Below are 26878 nucleotides of genomic sequence, written 5' to 3' on the forward strand. Positions count from 1 at the left end.
GACGCAGAAAGGAATTGATTGCGACGACAGGGTTCAAGTATGGTGAAGAACGGTTCCAAAAAGTGGATAAGACAAAAACAGAAGCCACAAAATAAAATAAACAAGTAAATAACAGGGTGAGAATGTGGTAAAATCTGAAAACGTGGTAAAAATCAGGCGAGGGCTTTTCTTTTTCTGGATTGCTTTTTGAAACTATTGGTTGGGTTTAGGGAAGTGAGTGGCCGGGTCAGTCTGTGCTTTTGAAACACTATAGGGTTCAGGGAAGAAGGAGATGGGTCAGTTGATGGGTCAGTCAGTCATTCAGTCAGTCAGTCGACAGCGACGGGAATGGCACTCGCAAGAACAATTTGAGTTCCGAAAAAGCGTACACAGTGGTAGGGATGCACCGATACCATTTTTTTGGAACCAGTTCGATTCCGATACAGATCCGATCCCGATACTGTGCTGTTAAAAAAAATAATAATAATTTGTTAACATAATACAGTTTCTATAGTTTGGGTGATAAACTCAAACAATACATCTTCTTTAGTAATAATAACAGACCTATAGGCCTATTGTAAATGACAGGTGACAATCTCACTAAAAACATGATGCTTGCTATTAGCTATAGGCAACGTTATTTGAGCATTCGTTATGATATTGATATGATCTGTTGTGGTCCAGCTTATGTTTCCTTTTTAATATTAAGATTTTTCTTTGAAATCTGTAATAGGCTACCCTTATCAATGTTAAAATAATCAGCCTTTTAGCAAAGCCTGATATTTTCCTGCAGGTTTGACGCAGACTAAACTAAACCGTCTGAGGGCAGTTTTACTTAATAATCCCTCGCCTAAACTCGCCGTGAGTGCAATGGAGAAACTGAAAGCATGTCTAAAAATTTATATAATTTGTTATATAATTGGTATAATTTGTTGGTTATTTCAGTGTATTTTTTGTTGATCAGTTATCTACAAAATAAACATTAAACATTATTTGAGGTGAAGTTCAAAATAAGGTCCGCTTTTGCTTCAGCGCACAAACTGACAAACAGGTCTGTTAAATAAAATATTAATATAAATAAAATTACAGTGAAATATTCACAGTTTCAGAGTAGCCTATATTAGGCTAAATCATTTTCTGTTAATGACAATCTATATTGCGCCCGTCAGTTTCACTTTTATAAATTTAATTAACTACTTTGACCACAATGAGCCAGGCTTTACAAACTATTCGCAGCACTGAAAGTATTCACCTCGTAAGAATAAACTGATGAGAGAAGATGAGAGAACAGAACCTTATTGTAAGAATAGTCTTACTGAGCACCGCATGTCTGCGCTGGACACTTCTAAAACAGCAGCACAAAGGGGAGAAATCAGTGCATTGAGGATCTGTCCAATGTATAATTGAGCCTTTTCTAATTTAATATTTCAGGTAGGCCTATTTTGTGTGTGAAGAGCAGGTAATAGTAACCCTCTATACTCCAGTTGGAGTAACAGACACAGTGCAACATGATTTAGAAACAGCAATGATTTTCATGTTGCAAGTCAAAATGAACCCATTTAATGCAAAACTAAATGCATTTCTCCACCGATTACTAATATTAACAGGAACAAATTGTTGTAACGAGGTCGCTGAGGCTTTGTTAGAATCCATATGGGGAAGTTTATTAAAAGGGAGAGACAAAGACATCAACGTATAAACAGGCAAATAGTTGATAACAGGAAAGCAGTCCAATCCAAGCGACAAGCAAAGGGGCAAATCCAGAAGACGTAGTAAATATGCAGGCAGAAGTTCAGTAACACAACAATCAGTCCAAAACAGATCAAAAGGGCAAAGATAGAGAACGTACGTGATCAAGGCAGGCAGGGTCATACACAGGATAGCAGTCATGAAAGTCACTAAGGAACAACGCTTGGTAAGGCAGGATAAACTGGCAATACTTCGCAAGGAAGCATGGCCTGAGCACTCATTGATATACTGCACAAACAGGAAGTAGCCGCAGAGGGAGCGGAGCTGAGTCAGTAGTCGGGCGAGGGCTCCCTCTGCTGGCGTGGCGTTACAGAACCCCCCCCTCTAGGAGCGACTCCTGGAGCTCGACGTGGGCGCCCCCGCGGTCTGGGAGCTGGTCGGTCGGGCCTGGCTCGATGAAACTCCTCGATGAGGGAAGGGTCGAGAATGTCCTTGGCAGCAACCCAAGATCTCTCCTCAGGTCCGTATCCTTCCCAGTCCACCAGATATTGGAGCTGACCCCCTCTTCTCCTTGAGTCCAGTAACACGTTTACCCTGTACGCCGGATTTCCGTCAATGTCCAGTGGCGGGGGTGGTTCTGGGGCCTCCTGGCCGGGGTCAGCCTCCGGGTGAACCGGTTTGAGCAGGGATACATGAAATGAAGGAGAAATACGATAATTAGCAGGAAGCTCCAACTGGTAGGTCACTTCATTGATTTGCCTTATGATTTTGAAAGGACCCACGTACCTGGGACTGAGCTTCCTGCTGGGTAGATGTAACTTGATGTCCTTTGTAGAGAGCCAGACCCGCTGTCCTGGTTGGTAGGGAGGGTGTGGACGACGTCGGCGATTGGCTTGGAACTCCTGTGTTCGCACAGCCCGCTGGAGCCTGACATGGGCACTGTCCCACACCCTCTCACTACGCCGAATCCATTCATCGACTGCTGGAACTGCAGAGGGCTCCCCAGACCACGGAAATAATGGCGGCTGAAATCCTAATACGCACTGGAAGGGGGTAAGTCCTGTCGATGAATGTGTTAATGAGTTTTGTGCGTACTCAGCCCATGGGAGAAACTCAGACCAGCGATGTTGCTCTCTACTACAGTATGTCCTGAGGTATCTGCCTATTTCTTGGTTAAGCCGTTCGACTTGGCCATTAGCTTGGGGATGATATCCAGACGTGAGACTTACATTAATGTCCAGTTGCTGGCAGAAGGCTCTCCAGACCTGTGAGGTAAATTGTGTGCCCCGATCACTGACAATGTCTTCTGGTAATCCATAGACCCTAAATACATGTTGAAACAAGGCTTGAGCGGTTTCCATGGCTGTGGGTAAACTTGGTAAGGGGACTAGACGACATGCCTTTGAGAAGCGATCGATGATGACCAGGATAGTGGTAAAATAATTAGATGAAGGCAAGTCTGTGATGAAATCAATGGATAGATGTGACCAGGGTCGTTGTGGAATGGGTAGTGGCTTGAGGAGTCCTGATGGCAATTCCTTGGGCGTTTTCGACTGGGCACAGACTTGGCATGACTTGACGAAGTTAGTAATATCTTTACTCATCATAGGCCACCAGAATGAGTTTTGCACTAGGTGAATTGTTCGAGAAATGCCTGGATGACCTGCACAAATGGACGTATGGACCCATTGCATGACCCTCTGTCGTAAGTTCGTTGGTACATAATGTTTGTTGGGTGGGCACTGTGGGGGTGAGATTTCATTTTGCTGCTCACGTTGAATTTCTTCCATGATATCCCATGATACTGGAGCAATGATAACAGTAGGAGGGAGTATGGAGTCGTTAGAATTGTTGTTGTCTGTGGGAGAGTCATAACGGCGGGAGAGAGCATCTGCTTTACCATTTTTACTTCCTGGTCGATATGTAACCGTGAACTGGAATCTTGTGAAGAACAGGGCCCATCGTGCTTGTCTGGGGTTTAACCGTTTTGCACTCTTAATATACTCAAGATTTTTATGATCTGTAATGACTTGGAAGGGATGCTTGGCTCCCTCTAGCCAGTGTCGCCATTCTGAAATAGCCTCCTTCATTGAGAGTAATTCCTTATTACCCACATCATAGTTGCGTTCCGCAGAGGTCAGTTTTCTGGAAAAGAACGCACATGGGTGTAGTTTGCCTGGTGTTCCATGCCTTTGTGATAATACTGCTCCTATGCCCAGATTTGAGGCATCAACCTCCACTATGAATGGTGAGTTAGGGTCAGGATGTTTCAAGATGGGCGCTGTGGTGAATCTCTCCTTTAATGCTATGAATGCCTGGTTAGCTTCATCTGTCCACTTTAACTTCTGGGGTTTGCCTTTCAGTAAAGATGTCATGGGTGATGCGACTGAACTGTAGTTACGAATGAACCTCCTATAAAAGTTCGCGAACCCCAGGAATCGCTGAAGTTCCTTGACTGTAGTGGGTACTGGCCATTCCGTGACTGCTTGGACCTTGAGTTCATCCATTCGCACTCCATCATGACTAATGTGGTAGCCTAGAAATGAGGTTTGGTTGACATTAAACTCACATTTTTCTGCTTTGACATAAAGTTGGTTTTCTAGTAATCTTGAAAGCACAGTCCTCACATGGGTCACATGATCTGCTTCATTCTTGGAGTATATGAGAATGTCATCAATATAGGCAACCACATACTTATTGATCAGGTCCTTGAATATCTCGTTGATGAATGATTGAAACACTGCGGGAGCATTTGCCAGTCCATAGGCCATTGCCTGATATTCATAGTGCCCCCTAGTGGTGACAAATGCAGTTTTCCATTCGTCTCCCTCACGAATTCTGATCAAATTGTATGCACTTCGTAAATCAAGCTTGGTGTAAATGGTGGCTTCACGTAACTGTTCTAGTGCAGAGGGGACTAACGGGAGTGGGTAACGAAATTTCACTGTAACATTATTCAAACCTCTATAATCAATGCATGGTCGCAGCCCTCCATCCTTTTTCTCAACAAAGAAAAATCCTGCTGCAGCTGGGGATGTGGATGGACGAATTAAACCTGAATCCAGAGCTTCATCGATATATTCATCCATGGCTTGGCTTTCTGTGAGAGAGAGAGGGTATACACGACTCTTTGGTGGCATGGCATTAGGCAGTAAATCGATAGCACAGTCCCAGGGGCGATGTGGGGGAAGTTGAGTTGCCTTAGTTTTACTGAACACTTCTGATAGATCTTGGTAACACCTTGGAATAACTACTGTTTTTTGGGTCTCAGGGCTCTCTATGCTGGTCGTCATACATGGTTGTGGTTTTGCCTGGATACATCTTTCTAAACAGAATGTAGACCAGCGAGTTAATTCTCCAGAATGCCATGACAGTTCTGGATTATGGATATGAAGCCATGGATATCCCAGAACTATTTCATACTTGGGAGTATCAACAACGTAGAAGGAAATAGATTCTTGGTGCAGAGTTCCAGTCTTGAGAGTGAGAGTTTGTGTTTGATGGGTAATGCCATTTCCTATAAGTGCATCATCTATTGACTTGATTCTTATGGGTGGAGTGCAAGCTTGAACGGGAATCTTATATTTATCAATGATTTGCTTACTGATAATATTCAGTGCAGCTCCCGAATCAATCATTGCTGTAGACTCAACACAGACATCATCAGCTTGAATGGTGACTGGTAACGTGAACGTTTTGTTACTTAACACAGCAAAGTGTTCAATATTAGCTTGGGCTGGAATGCAAGTTTTCTGGGCTGTTGTATCATTTTTACGTCGAGGTGACTGTCTCATGAGGTTGTCTAATCTAATGGTTAACTTAACAAATTCATGAAAAGACAATTCCTCACCTTTACAGGCCAGCTCAGTTTGAAGATCCACATCCAGACTGCGTTGAAACATAGCTTTCAATGCCACATCATTCCATCCACTTTGAGCAGCTATAGTTCTGAACTCGATCGCATAATCAGCAGCCGATCTGTTTCCTTGCTTGAGGTTAATCAATTGGGTAGACACTCCTTTTCCTCCATCTGGATATTCAAAAACTTCACGGATCAGTGTAATGAAATACTCCAACGAAGTTTTTATTTGTGCATCAGAATCCCACACTGCTGCGGCCCAGTCAATTGCTCTTCCAGTCAACAATGTCATCAAAAAAGCACATTTTATCTCCTCTGAATCAAACATTTCGTCCTGGTGTTCCATATAAACCTTAACTTGACGTAGAAAACCTTTACATTGTTCAGCAGTGCCATCAAATTTATCAGGAAGAGCTAATCTTACCGTCTTCGGCGTGGTAGGAGGAAGTGCCCGGATATAATGTGTTAAATGTTCATTGATCGACTGCATTTGCATCAACTGTTCTCTATAGCCCTTTATCACTTCACCTTGGTATGCAATTGTAGATTGCAATCTTGAAACTTCCGCTGGATTCATGGTAGGCGAAGTATTCTGTAACGAGGTCGCTGAGGCTTTGTTAGAATCCATATGCGGAAGTTTATTAAAAGGGAGAGACAAAGACATCAACGTATAAACAGGCAAATAGTTGATAACAGGAAAGCAGTCCAATCCAAGCGACAAGCAAAGGGGCAAATCCAGAAGACGTAGTAAATATGCAGGCAGAAGTTCAGTAACACAACAATCAGTCCAAAACAGATCAAAAGGGCAAAGATAGAGAACGTACGTGATCAAGGCAGGCAGGGTCATACACAGGATAGCAGTCATGAAAGTCACTAAGGAACAACGCTTGGTAAGGCAGGATAAACTGGCAATACTTCGCAAGGAAGCATGGCCTGAGCACTCATTGATATACTGCACAAACAGGAAGTAGCCGCAGAGGGAGCGGAGCTGAGTCAGTAGTCGGGCGAGGGCTCCCTCTGCTGGCGTGGCGTTACAATAGTCTTGGAGACTAAGTTTTTGGTGTTGTCATGTTGTTATGAACATGACACGCAGTTTGAATTGTGAATGAATGGAGAATAATTGACAGGTGCAGCAGAGAGAAGCGCTGAACTGAACATGAATTTAACCTCTTGAATATTCATCTGTGCTTCGTATTAAACTGTAGAATGGCTTCAGAACATTTGGGATATAGTAGCCTACATGACAATTTTCTAGTGCCTTATAATAGGCTACCTTCGTGGCTATTATTGGCTTATAAATTACACAGAATATAGCGCATGCACAAGATAGGATTTGGATCGATACCAGCTGGCTGATACCTGATCCAGCAAAAATATGTGGTATCAAGAGTGCAACCCTACGCAGCGGCCTCTGATGGATTCACAAAAACAAAAACTGCAAAAAATAAATAAATAAAACGTAGCTCCTGGGACGTATTTGCCGCTCTCCAGAAATGTATATAGAAGTACATTTTCAGAATAAGCCTGGGTTCCATAACAAAGACATCTCAAACAAAGTCACCTAGGCATTCAAAATGGCATAACTGAGTGAATGACACTTAATGACAGTTGTCATAAGTGTGGATAAAATCTCATATTCATGACATCATGTCATGGTTATAAAGGTTTAATGACAGTCTTAGTAAAGTGTAGCCACCATCTTTTATTTACTTGAAAAAGAAGCAGCAGATGTAATGTATGTTATGTATATTATGTTACATGTTATATTTCTTTATAAAGTTACAATCCACATCTAATGTTTACTCTCATTGCTTGCTGAGTGTTAATTTTGCACCCTGGCAGGCTTCGCTTCAGCGCTTAGTTAATGTTCAGATCGTTTGTCTCCTGTTGGACTTGGGCTTTATGGCTTCTATGAGTGCCAGCGAGTGTTTCCAGACATCTCATTGGCTATTTAGTTGTCACCTTCAGCAGGACAGGAAGGTACTTGTGGACGTGGGAAGGAAAAAGCAGTGCTGTGTTGACAATAGCCTGGGGAGAGGGACAACCTAAAACACTGAGTGCATGTATCCTGCTTCTCTCTCTCTCTCTCTGTCTCTCTCTCTGTCTCTCTCTCTGTCTCTCTCGCTCTCTCTCCTTCCTTCGCTCTCTTGCACAGTTTCTCACTCCCACCTCACATTTTGGTAACTCTAGAGGTCTGAGTGGTGTGAGACAATTCTTTCTCAAACTCTCCTTCCATCTATGGATGTTATTATGGAGAGGCTAGATGTTTTCAGAGGAAAAACAGGTAGGGGGTCCTATTTTTGTTCTGTGTGTTCTGCGTAGAGCCTTGACTGACTGCTTAATAGGGTAATTTCTGAAATATTTGAAACTCAGAGACCCGCCGTGACTGCTAGAGGTATACAGACGCTGTGTGTAGCGACACTGAGGTCAGACAGTAATGCAGGAGGACGTCTGTCAGAGGCTTTCTTTGAGATTTGAGTTTTTTTTCTTCACTTCCGCCTTTAGTGAAGTTTTTTTTCCCTCTCCGCTGTCGCCACTGGCTTGCATGGTTCAGGATCTGTAGAGCCGCGCATCGTTGGATTTGCTCTTCAGTGTTTGGACTCTCAGTAGTGATTATTAAACCACACTGAACTGAGCTAAACTGAACTGAACTTAAACACTACAAACTGAACTACACTGTTCCTATTTACTGTGACCTTTTATGTGAAGCTGCTTTGACACAATCTACATTGTATAAGCGCTATACAAATAAAGGTGAATTGAATTGAATTGAATTGAGATGGGAGATCATCTTCTCTCCTGAAGCGGGATTTGTGAGCTTACGTTGTCAGTGCTTGTGTTGTAAAGGTTGTAGTCTGTCATATTTAATAAGGAGATGTGTGCTGTTAGCGTGCACTGCTGATGACTTCACAATATGTTTTAGTTGAGTAGGTTAATGGTATATAATGGATTAAGTGCTGCAGGGCTTTGTGTGCTATTGTATGTGTGTGTGCAGCAAGCGGTGTGTGTTTACCTTGGTCATGGAATCATAACACACCTCTGTGAAAGTGATCCTGGGTCACAGAAACTCATAACAGTCACACACACACACACACACACACACACACACACACACACACACACACACACACACACACACACACACACACACACACACGCACACACACACACACACATACACACACACACACACACACACACACACACACACACACACACATAAAACATGCTGAAGCTCAAGACACGCTGCCCATTTGCCGTTTTCACTCTCACTTGGGTTCATATTTCAGCACTGAATTCCAGCTTAGTCCTACAAATATGGAATAACAATGACACACTTAATGTAATTTACACACGCACACACACATTAGTGTGGGTTATGAGGACTCTCTGTAGGCGAAATACATATTTTATACTGTAAAAAATCATGCATCGGATCACCTTACCCTACCCCTAAACCCAACCCTCACAAATTTTGCATGTCAAAAGACCCTGTGAAGTATATTTTAAACATTAGGAATTATGAGGACACAGGATTGGTCCTCATAAACCACTTTCTGTACCCACTGCAGGTTATACCAACAGTTATGTTTCCATCCACCTATTTTTATGCTCATTTTGCATATGCGCATAAAAAAACGGATGATGGCAACGCCATGATACGCATAAATTTTGAAAATTTGCATAAAAAACTTATGCGCATAACTGAGTAGGATAAACGTTTTATTCGATAAGAAAAGATGCGCATAAACTACGATGGAAACACTTTTACCGCACAAATTTCAGTACGCTCATTAAAAAAGGTCAAGTGATTTTGTTATAAGAGATCATGTGATGATGAGAATGTGTGTGAATTGGACAAACCAGCAGACTGAGCACACTGTAAACCATCTGAACTTTTGTTTTGGTCATTCTAAAACGCCTTACCGTTTAAGTATTAGTGTTATTATATCATTAATGACCTCTAGAATCAAGACCGTCTATGCTCCGTGTCTGACACCTTCAAACGCCACCGTACGTTCACTCCATGTCAGGATTGCCTTCTGAGGCGCAAGTCATTTATTAGATGAAGAAAAGATTGACGCAGCTTCTGCTACCGCAGTAAATTCAGTTTTTGCTGTTGATATTTGGCGCCAGTTAATCAGGAAGTGACGATTTTGTTCGCTTTGACTTGTTAGATGAAAACGCTGCTTTATTCGCACGTCTTTAATGCGATAATCCAGTTTTGCGCACAAAGTTCATTCGCATTTTTGGATGGAAACATAGCTACTGTCATTATAAAAATTTGTGTCCTCATAAACAACCAAAACCAGTTCACATTTACATAAAAACACACATGCAAGCACAGACACACTCATTAAACCTCACAGACTATTTGAGTTTGAATGCATACCTGCTGAACATATATATTCATGATCTGCTCACACATTATACACACACTCATATGGTATGCTTCCAGAGCTCACTGGCTAATTATGCATGTAAAATGAATGGGAGAGAAAATTAAGCCTCATCGAATTTTTATGCAAACGAGTTGCTAAATGAAGCCTTTGAGTCCAGGCGGCCACACAGCCTGACTGACAGTCTAAATGCCGGAGACTGCAGCGAGGGTTAAACCACTGTCTCTTTCTATGTGTGTGTGTGTGTGTTTGCACATGGGTTTTTGAGACTTCTGCCAAACCTCTGTCTTTATCAGTCATCTATTGATTCTGCCACTGACAGATAAGTTCCAGCAAAAGCCAGCTGCCCACAAGCACAAACTCTCTCTCTCTCTCTCTGTCTCTCTCTCTCTACATACTTACATTTCACACAAACACAATCTTTTTTTATTTGTGACTTTTTTACACTGCTTCTTTGCACATACCTTGTCTTGCACTTCTGTGCAGACAACACGTCTGTGTCTCATTGCACCTCCTCTCTATCTTGAGCCTATATGTTGTGCTAGAGGCCAGAGGAGATGAAGGGTGTCAAGAGTGATCACATTTAGAAATGATACTTGCATATCCAAAATAATAGTGTGATTTAAAAGTTCAATACACCCTGGAGTAGTTTTTAAAAAGTTTAACAGATTTGTGTGTGTTAAGCATCAATTAAGACACTGTTAGCATCTGTCAGCTTTAACTGTGGGGAAAACTGGATAATTTTGAGTTTTGTCAGCTAGTTTCATCTTCCGGGTTTAAAGTAATTTTTAGGGCGGGATCAAAATCAGTGAAGTAGAGCGAATCTGCTTGTGGCGTGTCAGTTTCTCATTATTCATAGCTGAGTTTTCTTATCCTATGAGAAAACCCTGCTTCTTAATTATTCATGAGAGCATGTGCTTTTCGAATAATCTGCCAAGCTGTGAGACCGCGTCCGCGTCCATGATCCATGGGGTTTGTTGCTTGGTTTTCACGGCGATTCTGTCAGGGCCGAGACAGCAAAGTTGTTGGTTTGCAGCAAGCATTTTGTCGAGAGAGCTTTACAAGAATTGGAGAATGGCGGACTTTGTCTTTTATCAGTTGAGTTTATTACCATTCAGACACATCATCGCCTATCTCCGTGCTGCTGTGTTCGCTCATGTTTACAATCTCCAGATTACTGGCAGGGCTAATGGTTGAAATAGAAAGCGAAAGAGGCCTGCTGGACTGCCATCCACTGTGTCTGCATTCAGACCCAGGGATTCAGGAGAAGTCCTCCTCATTTATAAATTGGGTAAAATATGAACGAGAATTTGGTTAAATTTGGTCCTATTAATTTATTAAAAAAAAAATAACCCAGCAGTTGGGTTAGTCCATATTACACACAGAATTGGGTCGAATTGACCCAGCATTTTTTAGAGTGTACTGTATAGAGAAATTTAGCTGTGACATATGCACTGCTAAGCAACAAAGACAACTGCCATTGTTAGCATATGAGGCTACGCACCGGTGTGCAGAAGACAAAGTAAAAGCCAATCTTATTTATTAATTAATTATTTATCAGTGTGAGTTAAAAAAACAGCAATGTACAATGATAGAATGTTCTGAATAATCTTTATGGTGCATTACTATCATAGAAAATTCCTTGTACAACCACATTTTTACAAACAGCACAAGCTTTCTCTACATCCTCCTCTGTCAGTGTATCTCCAAAGCAGGCCAGATCCACATAATCCACCCTTACGTGTTCCTTCCTGAGCAGGAAGGAGTCCCTGCTTTCTTTACCCTTTAGTGAGAGTTCATTTATTTACTCCACCGTAGTTTAGTGTAGAGCAAGAACTTGCCTGCTTTGTGTCAGACAAACTTTAGATGTTGAAGTCCTGAAGTCAGCGCATTAAAGCAGTGTCCTTCATACTCTGTCCCACTTTGACCTCTGTGTTTTGCCCATACGAGTCTGTCTTCCCTTGAGGAACGAGCCGACAGCTCATTCCCTCCACATCCACTTCTCCTGTTACTCCATTCATCTACACCTTCAAAGATCTCTTTTCATCACAGAGTCTGTGTGTGCTGAGACAGGAAGTGGATGAAGTGCGGCTTCCTGTCGGGACTGTTGCTGAGACAATAGAGCCTGGAAGTTATCTAAAGGTCATTAGTCTCTGTGCTTCTTTATTGCGTGTGTGTATAAACTGTGTGTCTAAGCATTAGGAGTGATTATTACGCAGCTCGCTGGAATGCTTTACTTTAATTGGTCAGTTGTGGCATTCTGAGGTTGAACACTTCTGTATAATAAGTGATAAACTGACCGTTAATTAACTGTTGTCCCGGGCAACCGGTTTCCTACATAGCGGTGCTAGTTTCACATCTCTCCTGTAACTCTGGGGGCTCGTTTTGTTTTTACATAATTCAATTAGTTTAAACATAAAAAAACAATATATCATTCCATTTAATCATTTGTTTATTTGGAAAGTAGCTGCTGTGTAATAAGTAGGGGGAAATATGGTCAGATGATTTTTATTAGCTCTTGTTTATATCATTTCTGTCTAGATGTGGTCTACATTGTGATTTTGAAATAGGGTGAAATAGGGTGGACTTCAGTGCACCGCAAACAGTGAAACTACTGTGTCTTTCATTTAAAGTAGATTTTTATATTGGTATAAGTGAAAAACTGTGGTTTCTGATTATAATCCATTTCATTAAAAAGGCAAAACAAAAACCTGAACCCCCTAGATAAACTTCTGAAAACGTAGCCCTATATACATTTCTATATTATAGAAATATATCAGCCCTATATTCATACGGGGTGGTATGAAGCCATTCCTTTTTGCACTTACCAGCTGACCACTTACCTCCATATGGACAGCTTTTCTGCTGTTACCAGTTTGTCCAGTTAGCTCGCCCTATATGTCGGCAGACTTGAGACGCAGAGTGATAATGGGTTCGAGTTTGGCAAAGAATGGTTTCAGAAAGACAAAAACAAAAGCCAAAATGTAAAATTAACAAGTAAATAACAGGGTGACAATGTGGTAAAATTTGAAAATGTGGTAAAAATCAGGTGAGGGCTTTTCTATTTCTGGATTGCTTTTTAAAACACAGTCGGTTGGGTTTAGGGAAGTTGGTAGGCGGGTCAATCGGTGCTTTTGAAAACGCTACTGGTTGGGTTTAGGGTGGGAAGATCGGTCAATTGGTCAATCAGTCAGTCAGTCAGTTAACAGTGGCCTCTGGTGGATTTACATGAGAACAGCAGGCGTGAATGGCACTCACGAGAGAAATTCGAGATCTCAAAATGTGTACACAGCGGCCTCTAGTGAATACGCGGAAACAAAAACTGCAAAAAAAAACGTAGCTCCTGGGATGTATTTGGCACTCTCCAGAAATGTGTATAAGGGTACGTTTTCAGAATAAGCCTATGTTGAAGATTTTTACTTACACCAGCATTTTTTATGTAGTTTACTGAAAATAAAATAACTAGCAATATTACTAACATTATATGTATTTATTACAGTTTAATCCAAAGTACAACTTTGCTTGGATTTTGATTTGAAGTCGAACCAAAGTAATTATATTAATTCCTAGTCTGTTTTTCCTTGTGCAGAATAAATATTTTTATTGATATTAAAATACATTTTTCAATTTCAGCCAAGTCAAAACTGTAATTTGAGGGTAGTTTGTAAATTTAGCTGTAACAAATTTGAGTATTTGTTTTAGGTTGGTCCAAAGCAAATATTTAGTATTTTATATTTATATTTAGTATCTATATTAAACAGTATTTTTACTTTGTGTGAATGTATTTTTTTTTCTTGACCACAATAAATATTTTTGATCTAGATTAAATGGAATTTTACCGTTTAAACCAAAGTTAAATTATACTTTGAGAAAAACAAAAACAAAATTTGTTGTAACAAATTACAAGTTGGTTCACAGTTTATTTTTTTGTGTGACTGCTGTCAAACTTAAGTATTAGTCAGTACACGAGATAATGAATGGCAAAGCAGCTAAAATGTCATTATTGTTTTTGTTTTTCACTGAAAGGGAAAAAGTTCAAAAATATGTGTCAAAATACAGTATATGCAAAATTGTGATTTGTGATTTCAAAAGCAGCTTCTTCCTTTATTATCTCTACCAAGCTGAACTAAACATTGCAGAACCAAATAGCAGCAGCTTAACATATTTCATCCACTAAAATTAAGATTCTGTATATTTCATACAGGTGGCATGGTGGCTCAGTGGTTAGCACTGTTGCCTGGTTTGAGTCCTGGCTGGTTCAGTCGGCATTTCTTGGTGGAGTTTGCATCTTCTCATCGTGTTGGTGTGAGTTTCCTCTGGGTGCTCCGGTTTCCCAAACACATGTGTAATAGGTGAATTGAATAAACTAAATTGGCTGTATTGTATGTGTGTGTGTGTGTGTGTGTGTGTGTGTGTGTGTGTGTGTGTGTGTGTGTGTGTGTGTGTGTGTGTGTGTGTGTGAAGTGAATGTGAGTGTATGGGTGTTTCCCAGTACTGAGTTGTAACTGGAAGGACTTCCACTGCGTAAAACATATGCTGGAATAGTTGGCGGTTCATTCCGCTGTGGCGACCTCTGAAATATACTAATGCTAAGATGAAGGAAAACGAACGAATGAATGAATATTTTATACACATGCCAATAAAATCTGGTTGAAATAATCTCTCAAGAGTTGCCATGGCTGAAATGTAGTTAACAGATAGATTGAAGTGGTTTACCTCATCTGACAGATACATGTAATGTGAAACAAAGACACTCAAATAAAAGATCTCCCAGATGTGTTTAGTCTTGACAAGTGGAAGATTTTACTGTTAAAATGTAACTGCACAATCTTCATATGTTTTTATCAATCCTGTAGCAGATTTTTTAAATACACTATTGTTTTTGGTTTTGCATCTTGGGCTTGTTTGTTCTAAATGTTTCCTACATTTAGAAAACCACGAAAGCCTCAAAGAGACCTGAAAGGTGCATACTGGTATAATAATTTGTGCTGTTTCAAGGTAAATAAGGTAAATAAGGCTACTGAGTCTGTGAGAAGCTGTTGAATCTCTGAAGCTACAGTTTTGTACATATTCTCTGAGAGTGTACATACTCTCATGGCAACATCAGCAGGTGAGGTATCAAGACATTTGTGCTGCCCATCACATTACAAACCACAGGAGAGGGCAAATTCTTCAGCAGGATAGCGCTCCTTCTCATACTTCAGTCTCCACATCAAAGTTCCTAAAAAGAAAAGGTCAAAGTGCTCCAGGATTGGCCAGCCCAGTCACCAGACATGAACATTATTGAGCATGTCTGGGGTAGCATGAAGGAGGAGGCATTGAAGATGAATCCAAAGAATCTTGATGAACTCTGGGAGTCCTGCAAGAACGCTTTCTTTGCCATTCCAGATTACTTAAATCAGTAAGTGATTTGAGTCATTGCAGAAATGTATGGATGCAGTCCTCCAAGCTCATGGGAGTCATACACAATATTCATTCTTATTCCACTGCAGCATGACTTGTGACTTATAAAATGCAGCATGGACATTATTTCTGTTAAATGACAAGACTTTTGTCGAAGCAAAGTCAGACCTTACTGTCCTAATTAAATAATTAAATAATCAAGGCATGATCATATTTTATTTTGATCAAATAAGCGTAATCTAGAGGCCTTTGCCTTTCATATAAGCCACTTTTTATATCAAATGATGAACTAGAAGTTAAGTTATTATCTGTTGTTCCTAACACTTGGATAGGCGACAAGACTTTTGTCAGGTAGTGTATACAGAGTGCTCTGAATAAATTTTCACACAGGTATAGCACATATTTTTTGAACAATTGCGATCTGCCAGATCCCACTGTAAACGAGAATATGCTTAAATGTGGTGCCTGTGAAAACTCAAAGAAGCCTGGGATCCATTGCCCAGTTTGAAGTCAGGTTGAATGGATAAAGCGGGACGCAGAGCCAAAATAAACCAGGTCAACCAATGACATCATAATAATGTTTTCCTGTGGGATTGTTCTAGATTTTTGTCAACACAGCAAGCGACAGAAAATAGAGCTCAGTCCAGCCAATCAAAACATTCAAAACATCGATTAGACTCCTAGTTTACCGACTGCCTCTCTAATAAAAGCCAACATGAACTTAAACGTCATGCAATGTAAACTATTTGCTTTGTTTAAACACTAAAGTACATTGCTCACAGGTCTCTCTAGAATTATTTCTGATTATCTTCTCTGGAGTGTTTTTCCCATCAGGTCTGCTGGTATAGCCAGTGTGATTCATTCTCTCTTTGAACATCATTTAAAGCTCTACCAAATGAGAGTTATATTGGTTTTAATTGCTATAAGCAGCAGATTAAGCATTGGCTCTGACTTGAGAGTATGACTGTACAGCATTAATCCTCATCAGCCACCACCAAACACATAGAAAATTGGACAGAAGTTCACAATACTTGAAGCACGAGCTCAGTGTGTTTTCGAGGAAAAAATATCTCTTACCCTTTCTTTAGATTGAGTCATTTCTGGCCCACTCCCGCTTGGACACTGACTCTCTGCCTGGATGGTGGATTTTCTGCGAAGACTTTCAGGCATTGTGTCAGCTTGTATATGTATATATGCTTCATCCTGTTATCTGCTTTCTTAGAGGATTTCCCATTTCTGTTACCGAGGCTGTCAGAGCTTGTACTGTTTGTTCTTTTTACTAGTGACACAGACTTTTTTTTGCCTTAAAGTGAATTTGTCATCTCCGTTTAGCATGCGTTTCCCCTGAGAAGAGGACCTGTGAGAGACACATTATCCCTCTTTTGGTGAATGTGTGATCTGCGGTGTCATTAGACTATTTACAAGGTAAAGACATTTAGCACCAAGCGCTGCATTTAAATCATATGGGACAGCTGATGTACCTGTCATGCTTTTGGTATCTAGTAAAGGACTGTCAATTGTTTCTGATTAAATGTAAGGTGAGCAGTTTCAGAGAGGCTAACAGTTGCTAAAGCTAAAGATCCTGTCCACCCTGGATTATCACTGTCCACCGCACGTGCCCACTCAAGCGTCTAATCCTGAATCAATCACGCACATTTTTCTGTTTTTTTTTCATGAGAGTGAGACATTTTTAGAAGGTAAGGCATCCTTTTGTAATGCTTTACATTTTTTGGTTCTACACCTTTCACAGATGGCAAATGCATATAAATACATTCAGACCATTTAAATTAATGGGCTCTATTTTAACAATCTAGGCACAAAATCTAAAGCACATGGTGCAAAAGCATTAAGTGTGTATCCATTTTTGCTATTTTAAGGATGAAAAAATAAGGTTTGAGCCGTGGCGCATGGTCTAACAGGGTTGTGCTTATTCTCTTAATGAGTTATGGGTGTGTTTTAAGCATAAAATTGATTTTCTATTTAAACAACGTGGTGCAAAATGTGAAAATTAGCTGGTCTGAAAATAGCAACAAATCACGCCAAACATGTCTTGCATCTTATTGCACCGGGTGTATGAAAGGGCCTAATGAGTTCTATTGAGAGATATGTAAATATACTTTTTATAACCATATATATATTTATAACTAAGTGATAGTTCACCTCTAGACATGAAAAGCTGTCACCGTTTACTCATCCTCTACTTTTTCAAAACATGATTTAGTTTAATTCTCCAGTTGAACATTCATTATTCTTCAGCTTAGTCTATACCTGCCAACATTTGTCTTAGAAAAGCCAGAAGTCCAGTGGGTGGTAAGGATAAGTGTCTGTACCAGGGAGATGGGTCTGAAATATGGGAGACTCCCGAGGAAAAACGGGAGTGTTGGCGGGTATGGCTTAGTCCCTGATTTACTAGGGGTTACCACAGCGGAATGAAACACCAATTCCAGTTGAACACCAAAAAATTATATTTTGAAAAAAAATTAACTGGTAACCATTGACCTCTATATAGTATATATAGTATATTTTTCCTACTACTGCTATATACAGTATAATTGTGAAAAAGTATCATGTTTACACTCATTAGATATAATTAGTTTCTGTATTTTGGTATCTTTTTGGTTACTTTTAAATTCTTTAATAAGTATTAGTACTGTTTACTCCAGCACATTTGTGCAATCACTTGTTACATTTTGCATGCCACCTATTTTTTTTACAGCAGTTTATTTCTGCTACACAAGAAGCAATGCCATCTACAGGGAATTTAAGGTACTGTACCATACTCAACCAATCTGTCAAACAGTGCAAGTAGGCTTTGACTTCAACTTTTTTAACTGAAATGTTTCAAAGAGGCAGAAACCAAAGAAACATCTGATGGAATTGATGCATATTAAAGCATTGCATTTTACTCATGCACAGCACATTTTTACTCCAGTGGTATTGCAGTTTTTCTCAGTCGCTTTGGTACATTTCTCAGATCAGAATTGAAATTTAAAAAAAAGTAAGTGCATTGCTTAACACAATGCGTACAAATAGCAAAATAAAGTAGATTACCTGCAAAAGCCTGTCTCTTCCTCAAAATACTTGCTCAAAATAGTTCATCTCACAAAATTAAAATCTGTGTCAATTTGTCACTGTGTACGGATAAGACTGCCAAATTGCTTCGTCATGTTGTCAATACAACAGTGTACTCTGGAGGGCTGTTCTGATGTAAACTATGACTACAGTTTTGATGATAAATACATTATAATTTTTGGTGACACTTTAGTGCATGTGGAAATTGAATTGCAAGAGACGACACAATATTCACATTTATGCTTTTACTGTTTGTACTGGAATTTTTGACAGACCATGTCATTGAGTTACAGAAAGGAGAAGACAGCACTGCATAGCACAAAGAAAAAAAAGGGCAGATTTAGAAAAAAGTATAATTGAAATGTGTAGAAAAATGCATAATGACAAAATATTATGGCAACTTGCTTAGCCATTCTGCATGTAAAGACTTATGCTATGAACTAAAACGTTGTGGGGGTGAGACTATTCAAGCGAGGCCATTATAATATATTATGATCTACATGACATAAGTGGTTGATAATGTAGAAAAGATCAGAGAATTATACATAATCGTTTTTTTTCCTGATGTGCACAAGTGACAGTGATCTGAAGATCATGAACGGAGTTTTTAGAATTCTAATTCTGATCTGAGAAATGTACCAAAGCGACTGAGAAAAACTAATAGATAATAGATAACTTGTAATGGAGTCTCACTATAAAGTATCTGTAGTTTTACCATAAATTTCAGGTTCTCTTTACACTTCTGCGCAGTGGCATGTATTCAAAATGAGCAATCCAAATAAAAAAATAATGCAGCTTAGTAAACAAATGTAATTGTACAGAAAGGACACTTTAAAGTGTCAGTTTGAATTATAGACTGTAAACGGTATGGATGTAGTATCCGTGACGTCACCCATAGGTTTCTGAAGAACACAATTGAAGCTACAAGTGGGCATGGCCAATCATTGCCATTTTGTTTGCACGTCATCGCGCTGACCAGGGGTGACCAAAAAAGGGCAAAGAGGCGAAGCGTGAGCGGAGCTACAGACTTTTCATTTGGAGAAATTATTTAATACTTCATTTCCTGCGACTCGTTTGTGTTCTGACCACTTGGGCTTGGTTGTATACTATACCAATAAAGTGTTTAGTCTTTTAAAAACACTGTTGTAACACATCGAGCCACTAAACATAGTTCCTATATGCAAGACTATTGATGAAATCCAGGCATAACACTGTATGACAACGTTTCAGATGACTGTTCAAGTTAGACTACAGCTAATCAATCAGTCAGATTATGGAGTGCATTACAGGTCTAAAGAAAAAATATAAATGACAAATGATCTTAAAGAAAACATACATTCATAGATGTGGCGTATAAGTATATAATTTCACTCACCTGGGAAATGGAGGCCGCTTGAATGGTTTGTGAGCACAATAAAGTGCACACAACATGCCATATCATCTGCTAATTGTAGGAAATAATTCCAAAAGGCAACTGACTATGTAAAGCCACATAAAACAACACAAAAATATGATGTATATGCCAAGTTCAGCGGCTAATCAGCTGGAATCATCTGAGGTGAAGTGATGGCAACCAGCGAGACCTAGCTGTCACTCAAGTGGCCACACCCTTAATTATGCAAATTTAATATAACTTAATATAAATGAAACGGATGAGTTATAAATAAATTCACCCCCTCACAGTCGTCATGAAGGGTAATATTAGCTATATACACCAAAATCATTCTTTGTACCAGGTTGTAAACACCTTTTGTTCTGCTGTAAATTTGACAATTTTAACAGTGGGCTCAATAGAAACTTGCTCTATTATGGGTCTAGTGGAATTTCAGTTTCAATTACTTCCGTATTAGCTTCACAAGGGAGAGTAGGATGTTGGTTTGAATAAAGGCCAGACCTGCTAAAAATGAATCACTGCAAATTATTTAGTCCAAAAAATGTATCAACACAGCTTCTCCAGTTAAAAAGTGTGCATCCTTTTGTCAAAGTGTTTTGAAATGCTGTCTGATCTTCTCTCTTATGAATAATGTACCCACACTTGGGACTCATCTGTTAGGTAATTTTTACTTGGCGTTCACTAAAATCCTTGTGAGGAACAGGATGAGTAAATGATTAAGGCTGTAGAGGATGTGAAAGCAAGAGTAGTGCAGAGAACGAGAGGAGGATTAGGGGAAGGCCAGCGGTCACATTTCCTATCCTCCACACACTTCCTCTTTGGAAAGTGTGCGCAGTTGAGTGTGTTTGTTTCTCAGACACACTGACACATAGACACACTTTCGCTAATAGTCCGTCTTTCAGCACTTGTCGTTCACACGTGCTCACTGGCACCAGAGGAAACAGACGGGGAGGGTGAAGCAGTGCAGAGCGGCCCGTGAGGAAGCGTCAGTCAGTCACTACAGTCAGCACTGCTGGGACCAACACTGCAGCATATGCAAACACATTACAGCCTCTCCAACACTCTCTGCCATGTTTCAGGAGTGGAGGAGGTGTCATGGAATTGTGGGTGATAAACTTGCGTGGTTCATTCTCCACTGAAAAAGGGGAGACTGTGGTTAGGAGAGAAATTATTCCTGTATTGCATCCATAGAAGTTGTAAATGTACAGATCTGCAGTCATCTGAAGAGAATAGAAGCTGGGCAATTATATGTAGTTAGTAGCAAGGGAATGGTTATAAAGGCTAATTCTCAATTCCAAGAATGCAGAGAATGGACGGTCTTGCCAGGTCACCTCGGAAGAACGAACTTGGGAGACCGCGAGAACAGAATATGTCCTGTGAGAAATGAGATGCTGCGTTCTTCCTGATGGTCACATGACCTTCACGCATTTTGAATGGAAAATGATTTAATCATTACAGCATGCATATAATGATTTATTGTTTTTCCCCTTTTCAATATACTGTACACACACCGGCCACTTTATTAGGTACACCTGTCCAATTGCTCGTTAATGCAAATTTCTAATTGGCCAATCACATGGCAGTAACTCAATGCATTTAGGCAAGTAGACATGGTCAAGACGATCTGCTGCAGTTCAAACCGAGCATCTGATTGGGGAAGAAATGAGATTTAAGTGACTTTGAACGTGGCATGGTTGTTGGTGCCAGAAGAGCTGGTCTGAGTATTTCAGAAACTGCTGATCTACTGGGATTTTCACGCACAACCATCTCTAGGGTTTACAGAGAATGGTCAGAAAAAGAGAAAATATCCAGTGAGTGGCAGTTCTGTAGGTGCAAATGCCTTGCTGATGCCAGAAGTAAGAGGAGAATGGCCAGACTGGTTCCAGCTTATAGAAAGGCAACAGTAACTCAAATAACAACTTGTTACAGCTGAGGTCTGCAGAAGAGCAACTCTGAACACACAACACATCCAACCTTGAGGCAGATGTGCTACAGCAGCAGAAGACCACACCGGGTGCCACTCCTGTCAGCTAAGAACAGGAAACTGAGGCTACAATTCATACAGGCTCACCAAAATTGGACAATAGAAGATAGAAAAAGTGTTGCCTGGTCTGACGAGTCTCGATTTCTGCTGGGACATTTGGATGGTAGGGTCAGATTTTGGCTTCAACAACATGAAAGCATGGATCCATCCTGCCTTGTATCAATTGTTCAGGCTGGTGATGGTGGTGTAATGGTGCAGGGGATATTTTCTTGGCACACTTTGGGCCCATTAGTACCAACTGAGCATTGTGTCAATGCCACAGCCTTCCTGAGTATTGTTGCTGACCATGTCTAGCCCTTTATGACCACAGTGTACCCATCCTCTGATGGCTACTTCCAGCAGAATAACTTGCCATGACATAAAGCGTGAATCATCTCAGACTGGTTTCTTATACATGACAATGACTTCACTGTACTCAAATGGCCCCCACAGTCACCAGCTCTCAGTCCAATATAGCACCTTTGGGATGTCGACAAATCTGCAGCAACTGCATGATGCAAACATGTCAATATGGACCAAAATCTCTGAGGAATATTTACAGTACCTTGTTGAACCTAAGCCACAAAGGATTAAGACAGATCTGAAGGCAACAGGGGGTCCAACCTGGTACTAGAAAGGTGTACCTAATAAAGTGGTCAGTATATAACATGCACAAAGACCTTACAAACGTTGCACAACACAAATAAAGCATATTTCAATACGATTTATTAAGATTTTCATGTTCATGATTACTTTCACCGTCTCATTTAGGGAAACTCCTGAGATAAATAAGTTATAGCTCTGATCTTAAATAATAAATGTTTAATAAATGCTGCGCCTACCACCTCCTTTATTCAGCCGATGACTTCTGGGACTTCTCGAGCAATTGTTGCTCTCAAGTCTGCATCCACGCATCCTCGATATCAACACCCGGGAACTTTCGCATGTCCTCCGTTTTTGCAGTCTTGAGTTTTGAAACTGAACTTTGACAGTTGATGATGACGTTACACGAGAACACAAGGAGCAAAAACACTGAAGAACACAAATTGAGACAAAAACAGCCTACATGTTGACAGAATGAGCTCACCCATAGTTCACCCAAAAATGAAAATTCACACATTTTACTCACCCTTGTGTAGTTTCAAGCCATTATAAGTTTCTAAAGAAGATGTTTTAAAGAATGCTACAAACCGCTACGATAGTAGAAAAAAAAAACAAATAGTATGAAAGTCAATGGTTGCAGGTTTCTGGCTTTCACTGTAAAAAATGCTGGGTTCCACACAATTCTTTTTGTCCCCAAACAAATCGATCAAACTAAACATTTGTACAAATTTAAGTGGATTGAACATAAAACAATTAAGTTGTTCCAAAAGACCCTTACGAATTGTGTTGTTTCAACTTATTTTAAATAAGTTGTTTAAACAAGCAGGTAAAGCAATTTTTGAGTGTTCTTCAAAATATCTTCTTTTGTGTTCAACAGAAGAAAGAAACTCACAAAGGTTTGGAGCAGGTAAAGGTTGAGTAAATGGTGACAGAATTTTCATTTTTTGGTGAACTATCCCTTTAATTGATGAGTTGGTGTAATGATATATTGTCAAACCTTTGTCAGTTATGGAGGCCTTGGTGTAAGTAGATCAACTTTAGCTCATCCACTCTATTGCTATGACTTTAATGTTGTTTTTTTCAAATTGGTTTGTTGGTCTGAGAATGTTTTCTCATACTGTGAAAGCTCTCGGAAATGTGAGTAAAAATGTGTTGTTAAGTCTTGATTACTTGATGACAGCTAACATGGAATATTATCAGAACATTCCACACATTTGCATAAAATCTTTGTGAATTGTAGCACGTAACGTTATTATAATAATGTTTTTGGAGCCGTTTTGTAACATTGATATTAGAACATTAGTACAATGTGGATGGAATGTTGTAAAAACATGAGTTACATTTAATATAACACGTTATGAAAACGTTTTGAATAACCCTATTATAAGCAAAAGAGGACATTATTGCAGTACATTGTCTATTCTAGAACACTAAAAATAATAACATATAACTTGATAGGCATGTTAAGGGAACCTTCTTTAGAACCTAAATTGTTAGATGGGATAACATTGTATTTGATGCAAAACTAAATAAATCTAATTAAAACCTTTCCCCTTCTCCCACTCTTGTATGTACAGCACACATTTATTGGTGTTGTGTTCTATATCGATGATCTTGACATCAACATTAGAGTTTTGTGGTTTTTAGTTTGTGAGCTTCCAGCGTGTCATATACAAGTGTAAAGAAAAGTTGACAAGATTTGTTAAACATAAATCAGGAGATATAAATTTTAAAAAGTAATCTTTGGGGTTGTACAAACACAATGCATTTTTGTATATAATTGCCCTTCATTGTTTTTTATGCATTATAGAGGAACATATTTCACTTTTTTGTTGCATTTTTGCATCATCTCATGCAAGAAGTGTTCTGAAATCCCGGCACTAATGTTAAAAGACATTGCACAGTCAGATGCTGACCAGTAGCAAAAATGACCAGATTATAGTATGTCACTTCTAAGACATTTCATGTTTAATTTCTGAAATCAAGCACCAACAATTGGCAAAAGATACCAGCAGGTGTAATATACTGATCTAGCAAGACATGATGATGTTCTTAGCTTAAAAAACCAAACAGCACATGATAGTTCTGTATGCTTTGAGCTGGTTCTTTGGCTTTTTCAAGAGTTCACACTTAGCTGATAATCAATAAAGCGTATTTGGCATGCTGTCCCGGGAGAGAGCCCTGAGCTCGTAATATCCTCGAGCCCGGGGCTCCAGCCGTGTTGATCATAAGCACGTGATCCTCTCGAAATTAGTTCATAAATAAACCACACTAAGTTTAAATCAGATCATGACCAGCTAAGAACACTTTAAATCAGTTTAAACCAGCAGCCATGCTTCAAAACAAGTAACCAGCATTTTTTTCAGAAAGGTTGGTGTTGACTGATGTCTGGTGGTGCAGTGTAAAGTTTGCTTAAAAAAAAACTCTCAAGTTGCAAGACCTCATTTTTTCCCCTATACCACTGGCCTGCATCTCATGTTCTGTGTAAATAGCCTCTTATTCCTTTGGGAACATGCACAGAAAATGTGATGACTTGTACGTTTCTGTCATCAATAAATCACTCTTTAGTATGAGAATGTTTCTCCCCTTGGAATGCACAAATACCACCTATTTCTAGCAATAACAAGTAGGAAATCAAGTAACATGATTTGTTTTGCGGGTGTCACGGTGATGCAGTGGGTAGCACGATCGCCTCACAGCAAAAAGGCCGCTGGTTCGAGCCCCGGCTGGGTCAGTTGGCGTTTCTGTGTGGAGTTTGCATGTACTCCCTGAGTTGGCGTGGGTCTCCTCTGGGTGCTCCGGTTTCCCCCACAGTTCAAAGACATGCGCTATAGGCGAATTGAATAAACTAAGTGGTCGTTGTGTATGTGTGTGAATGAGCGTGTTCCCAGTGTTAGGTTGCGACTGGAAGGGCATCCGCTGCGTAATACATAAGTTGGCGGTTCATTCCGCTGTGGCGATTCCTGATTAATAAAGGGACCAAGTCCATACCAGAGTATAGTGCCATCCTTCAGCTTACTTAAGTTCGAAATTCATTCTTGAATGAATGAATGAATGGTTGGTTTGTGTTTCCTGAAGGGTTAGTTCACTCAAAAATTTTTATTCGGTCATTAATTTAGCATCCTAATGTTGTTCTATACTTCTGAAATCTTTGGTCCACAAATGTAAACATTTTTGATTATCTCCAAGAGCTCTCTTATCCTCAGACAGCAACATTCAGAGACTTTTGAAGATCAGAAAATGAAACATATTATTACATCTTCAGTGGTTTATCTTTTGTTCACCAAAAACTGTAAAAACAACTTTGCTCGCCTTTGTCTTTTCTTTTTCATCAGGGTGTGCATATACTATGTGCAGTATGATGTGTTGCCATTAGAGTCAGCAGTGCAACACACAAGTGTCATTTTGCCTTCAGCAAACATGCACTCTAACCTGACACAAACGATATAGGTCATATTCTTTTAACATTTTTTGACACACAAAATTGTTCCTGGAGCTTTGTATGATTACGGGTAAACCACTGAAATCACATGCAATGTTTTGAAAGTGTTTTTGTTTCTTTTTATGGACTTTAAAAGTCTTAGGGTAGTTGCTGTGTATGAAAGATGAGAGAACTCTTGGATTTCCTCTAAAATATCTTAAAGGGCACTTATTTTAGCCCTTTTTCTAGATTTAGGATTTAGAATTAGAGATTTAGAATTAGTCTTTTGTGTCTCCAGAATGTGTCAGCAGAAACACCCATCAGATTATTTATTCTAACTTTCAGAATGTTGAAGTTTTCTGCTTTGAATACACTGTAGTTTTTTATGCTACCTGTGCCTTTAATGCTAGTTCTCCCCGCCCACCGTTCCCACGTGCCTGTCAGAGTGTGTCTCAATCTCCACCTCGGCTGCGTCAGATAAGCAGCACAGTGACAGACAAGAAGGAAGCAGATCTCACGTAACGTTTGTGAGAAATACTACCGTAAGAATTTTCCCAATAATTATTTGATGTGTTTTTTGTGGAGTTGCTACGATGAGTGACACACAATGTCATTACAGTTGTACTGACATGTAGCTGTGGTGATAAAGACACACTGTTTTAAAAACGTTTTAAACTTGTAAAACTCTTTCTTGATCACATTTGATGACGATTGATGATCACAGAGAGCTGAACAGATCTTTTAATTCCAGCTCCTCCATTGCTTTCATCCCTGATACCAGATGCCAAATGTAGTTTTCCTGGACTGTAATGAAAATGGAATTAGGGCTGCAACTTGCGATTATTTTAATAATCGATTAATCTGTCGATTATTATTTTAAATAATTGATGAATTGGATAAAAAAAAACAAGAAAAGCATTCATTTTCAACCCTTCATTCAAAAAAAGCTCATCCCTGAGCTGTTATAATAATAAAATAAAATAAAGACTAAGTAGCTTTGTCCTGTTTTCAATCCAAATATCTAAAGAAAATTAAA

At 39.7% G+C, this 26878-nt stretch overlaps 1 protein-coding gene across 5 annotated transcripts in view; it reads left to right on the top strand.

The window, feature by feature from the left end:
- Positions 1-26878, top strand: part of nhsl2 (NHS-like 2) — a 140623-nt gene that overhangs the window by 74159 nt on the left and 39586 nt on the right. Inside the window, exon 1 of one of the 5 annotated variants that reach the window (XM_056462121.1) lies at positions 7720-7811. The exons of the other annotated variants lie outside the window; for them this stretch is intronic. Within the exon in view, the coding sequence (XP_056318096.1) occupies positions 7766-7811 (46 nt within the window). The 5' untranslated portion in view covers positions 7720-7765. Of the gene's footprint in view, positions 1-7719; positions 7812-26878 lie in introns of those variants that run through there. 5 annotated transcript variants of the gene reach the window in all.

This window comes from Danio aesculapii, chromosome 7 (genome assembly GCF_903798145.1).
Source record: "Danio aesculapii chromosome 7, fDanAes4.1, whole genome shotgun sequence".
Classification (NCBI taxonomy): Eukaryota; Metazoa; Chordata; class Actinopteri; order Cypriniformes; family Danionidae; genus Danio; species Danio aesculapii.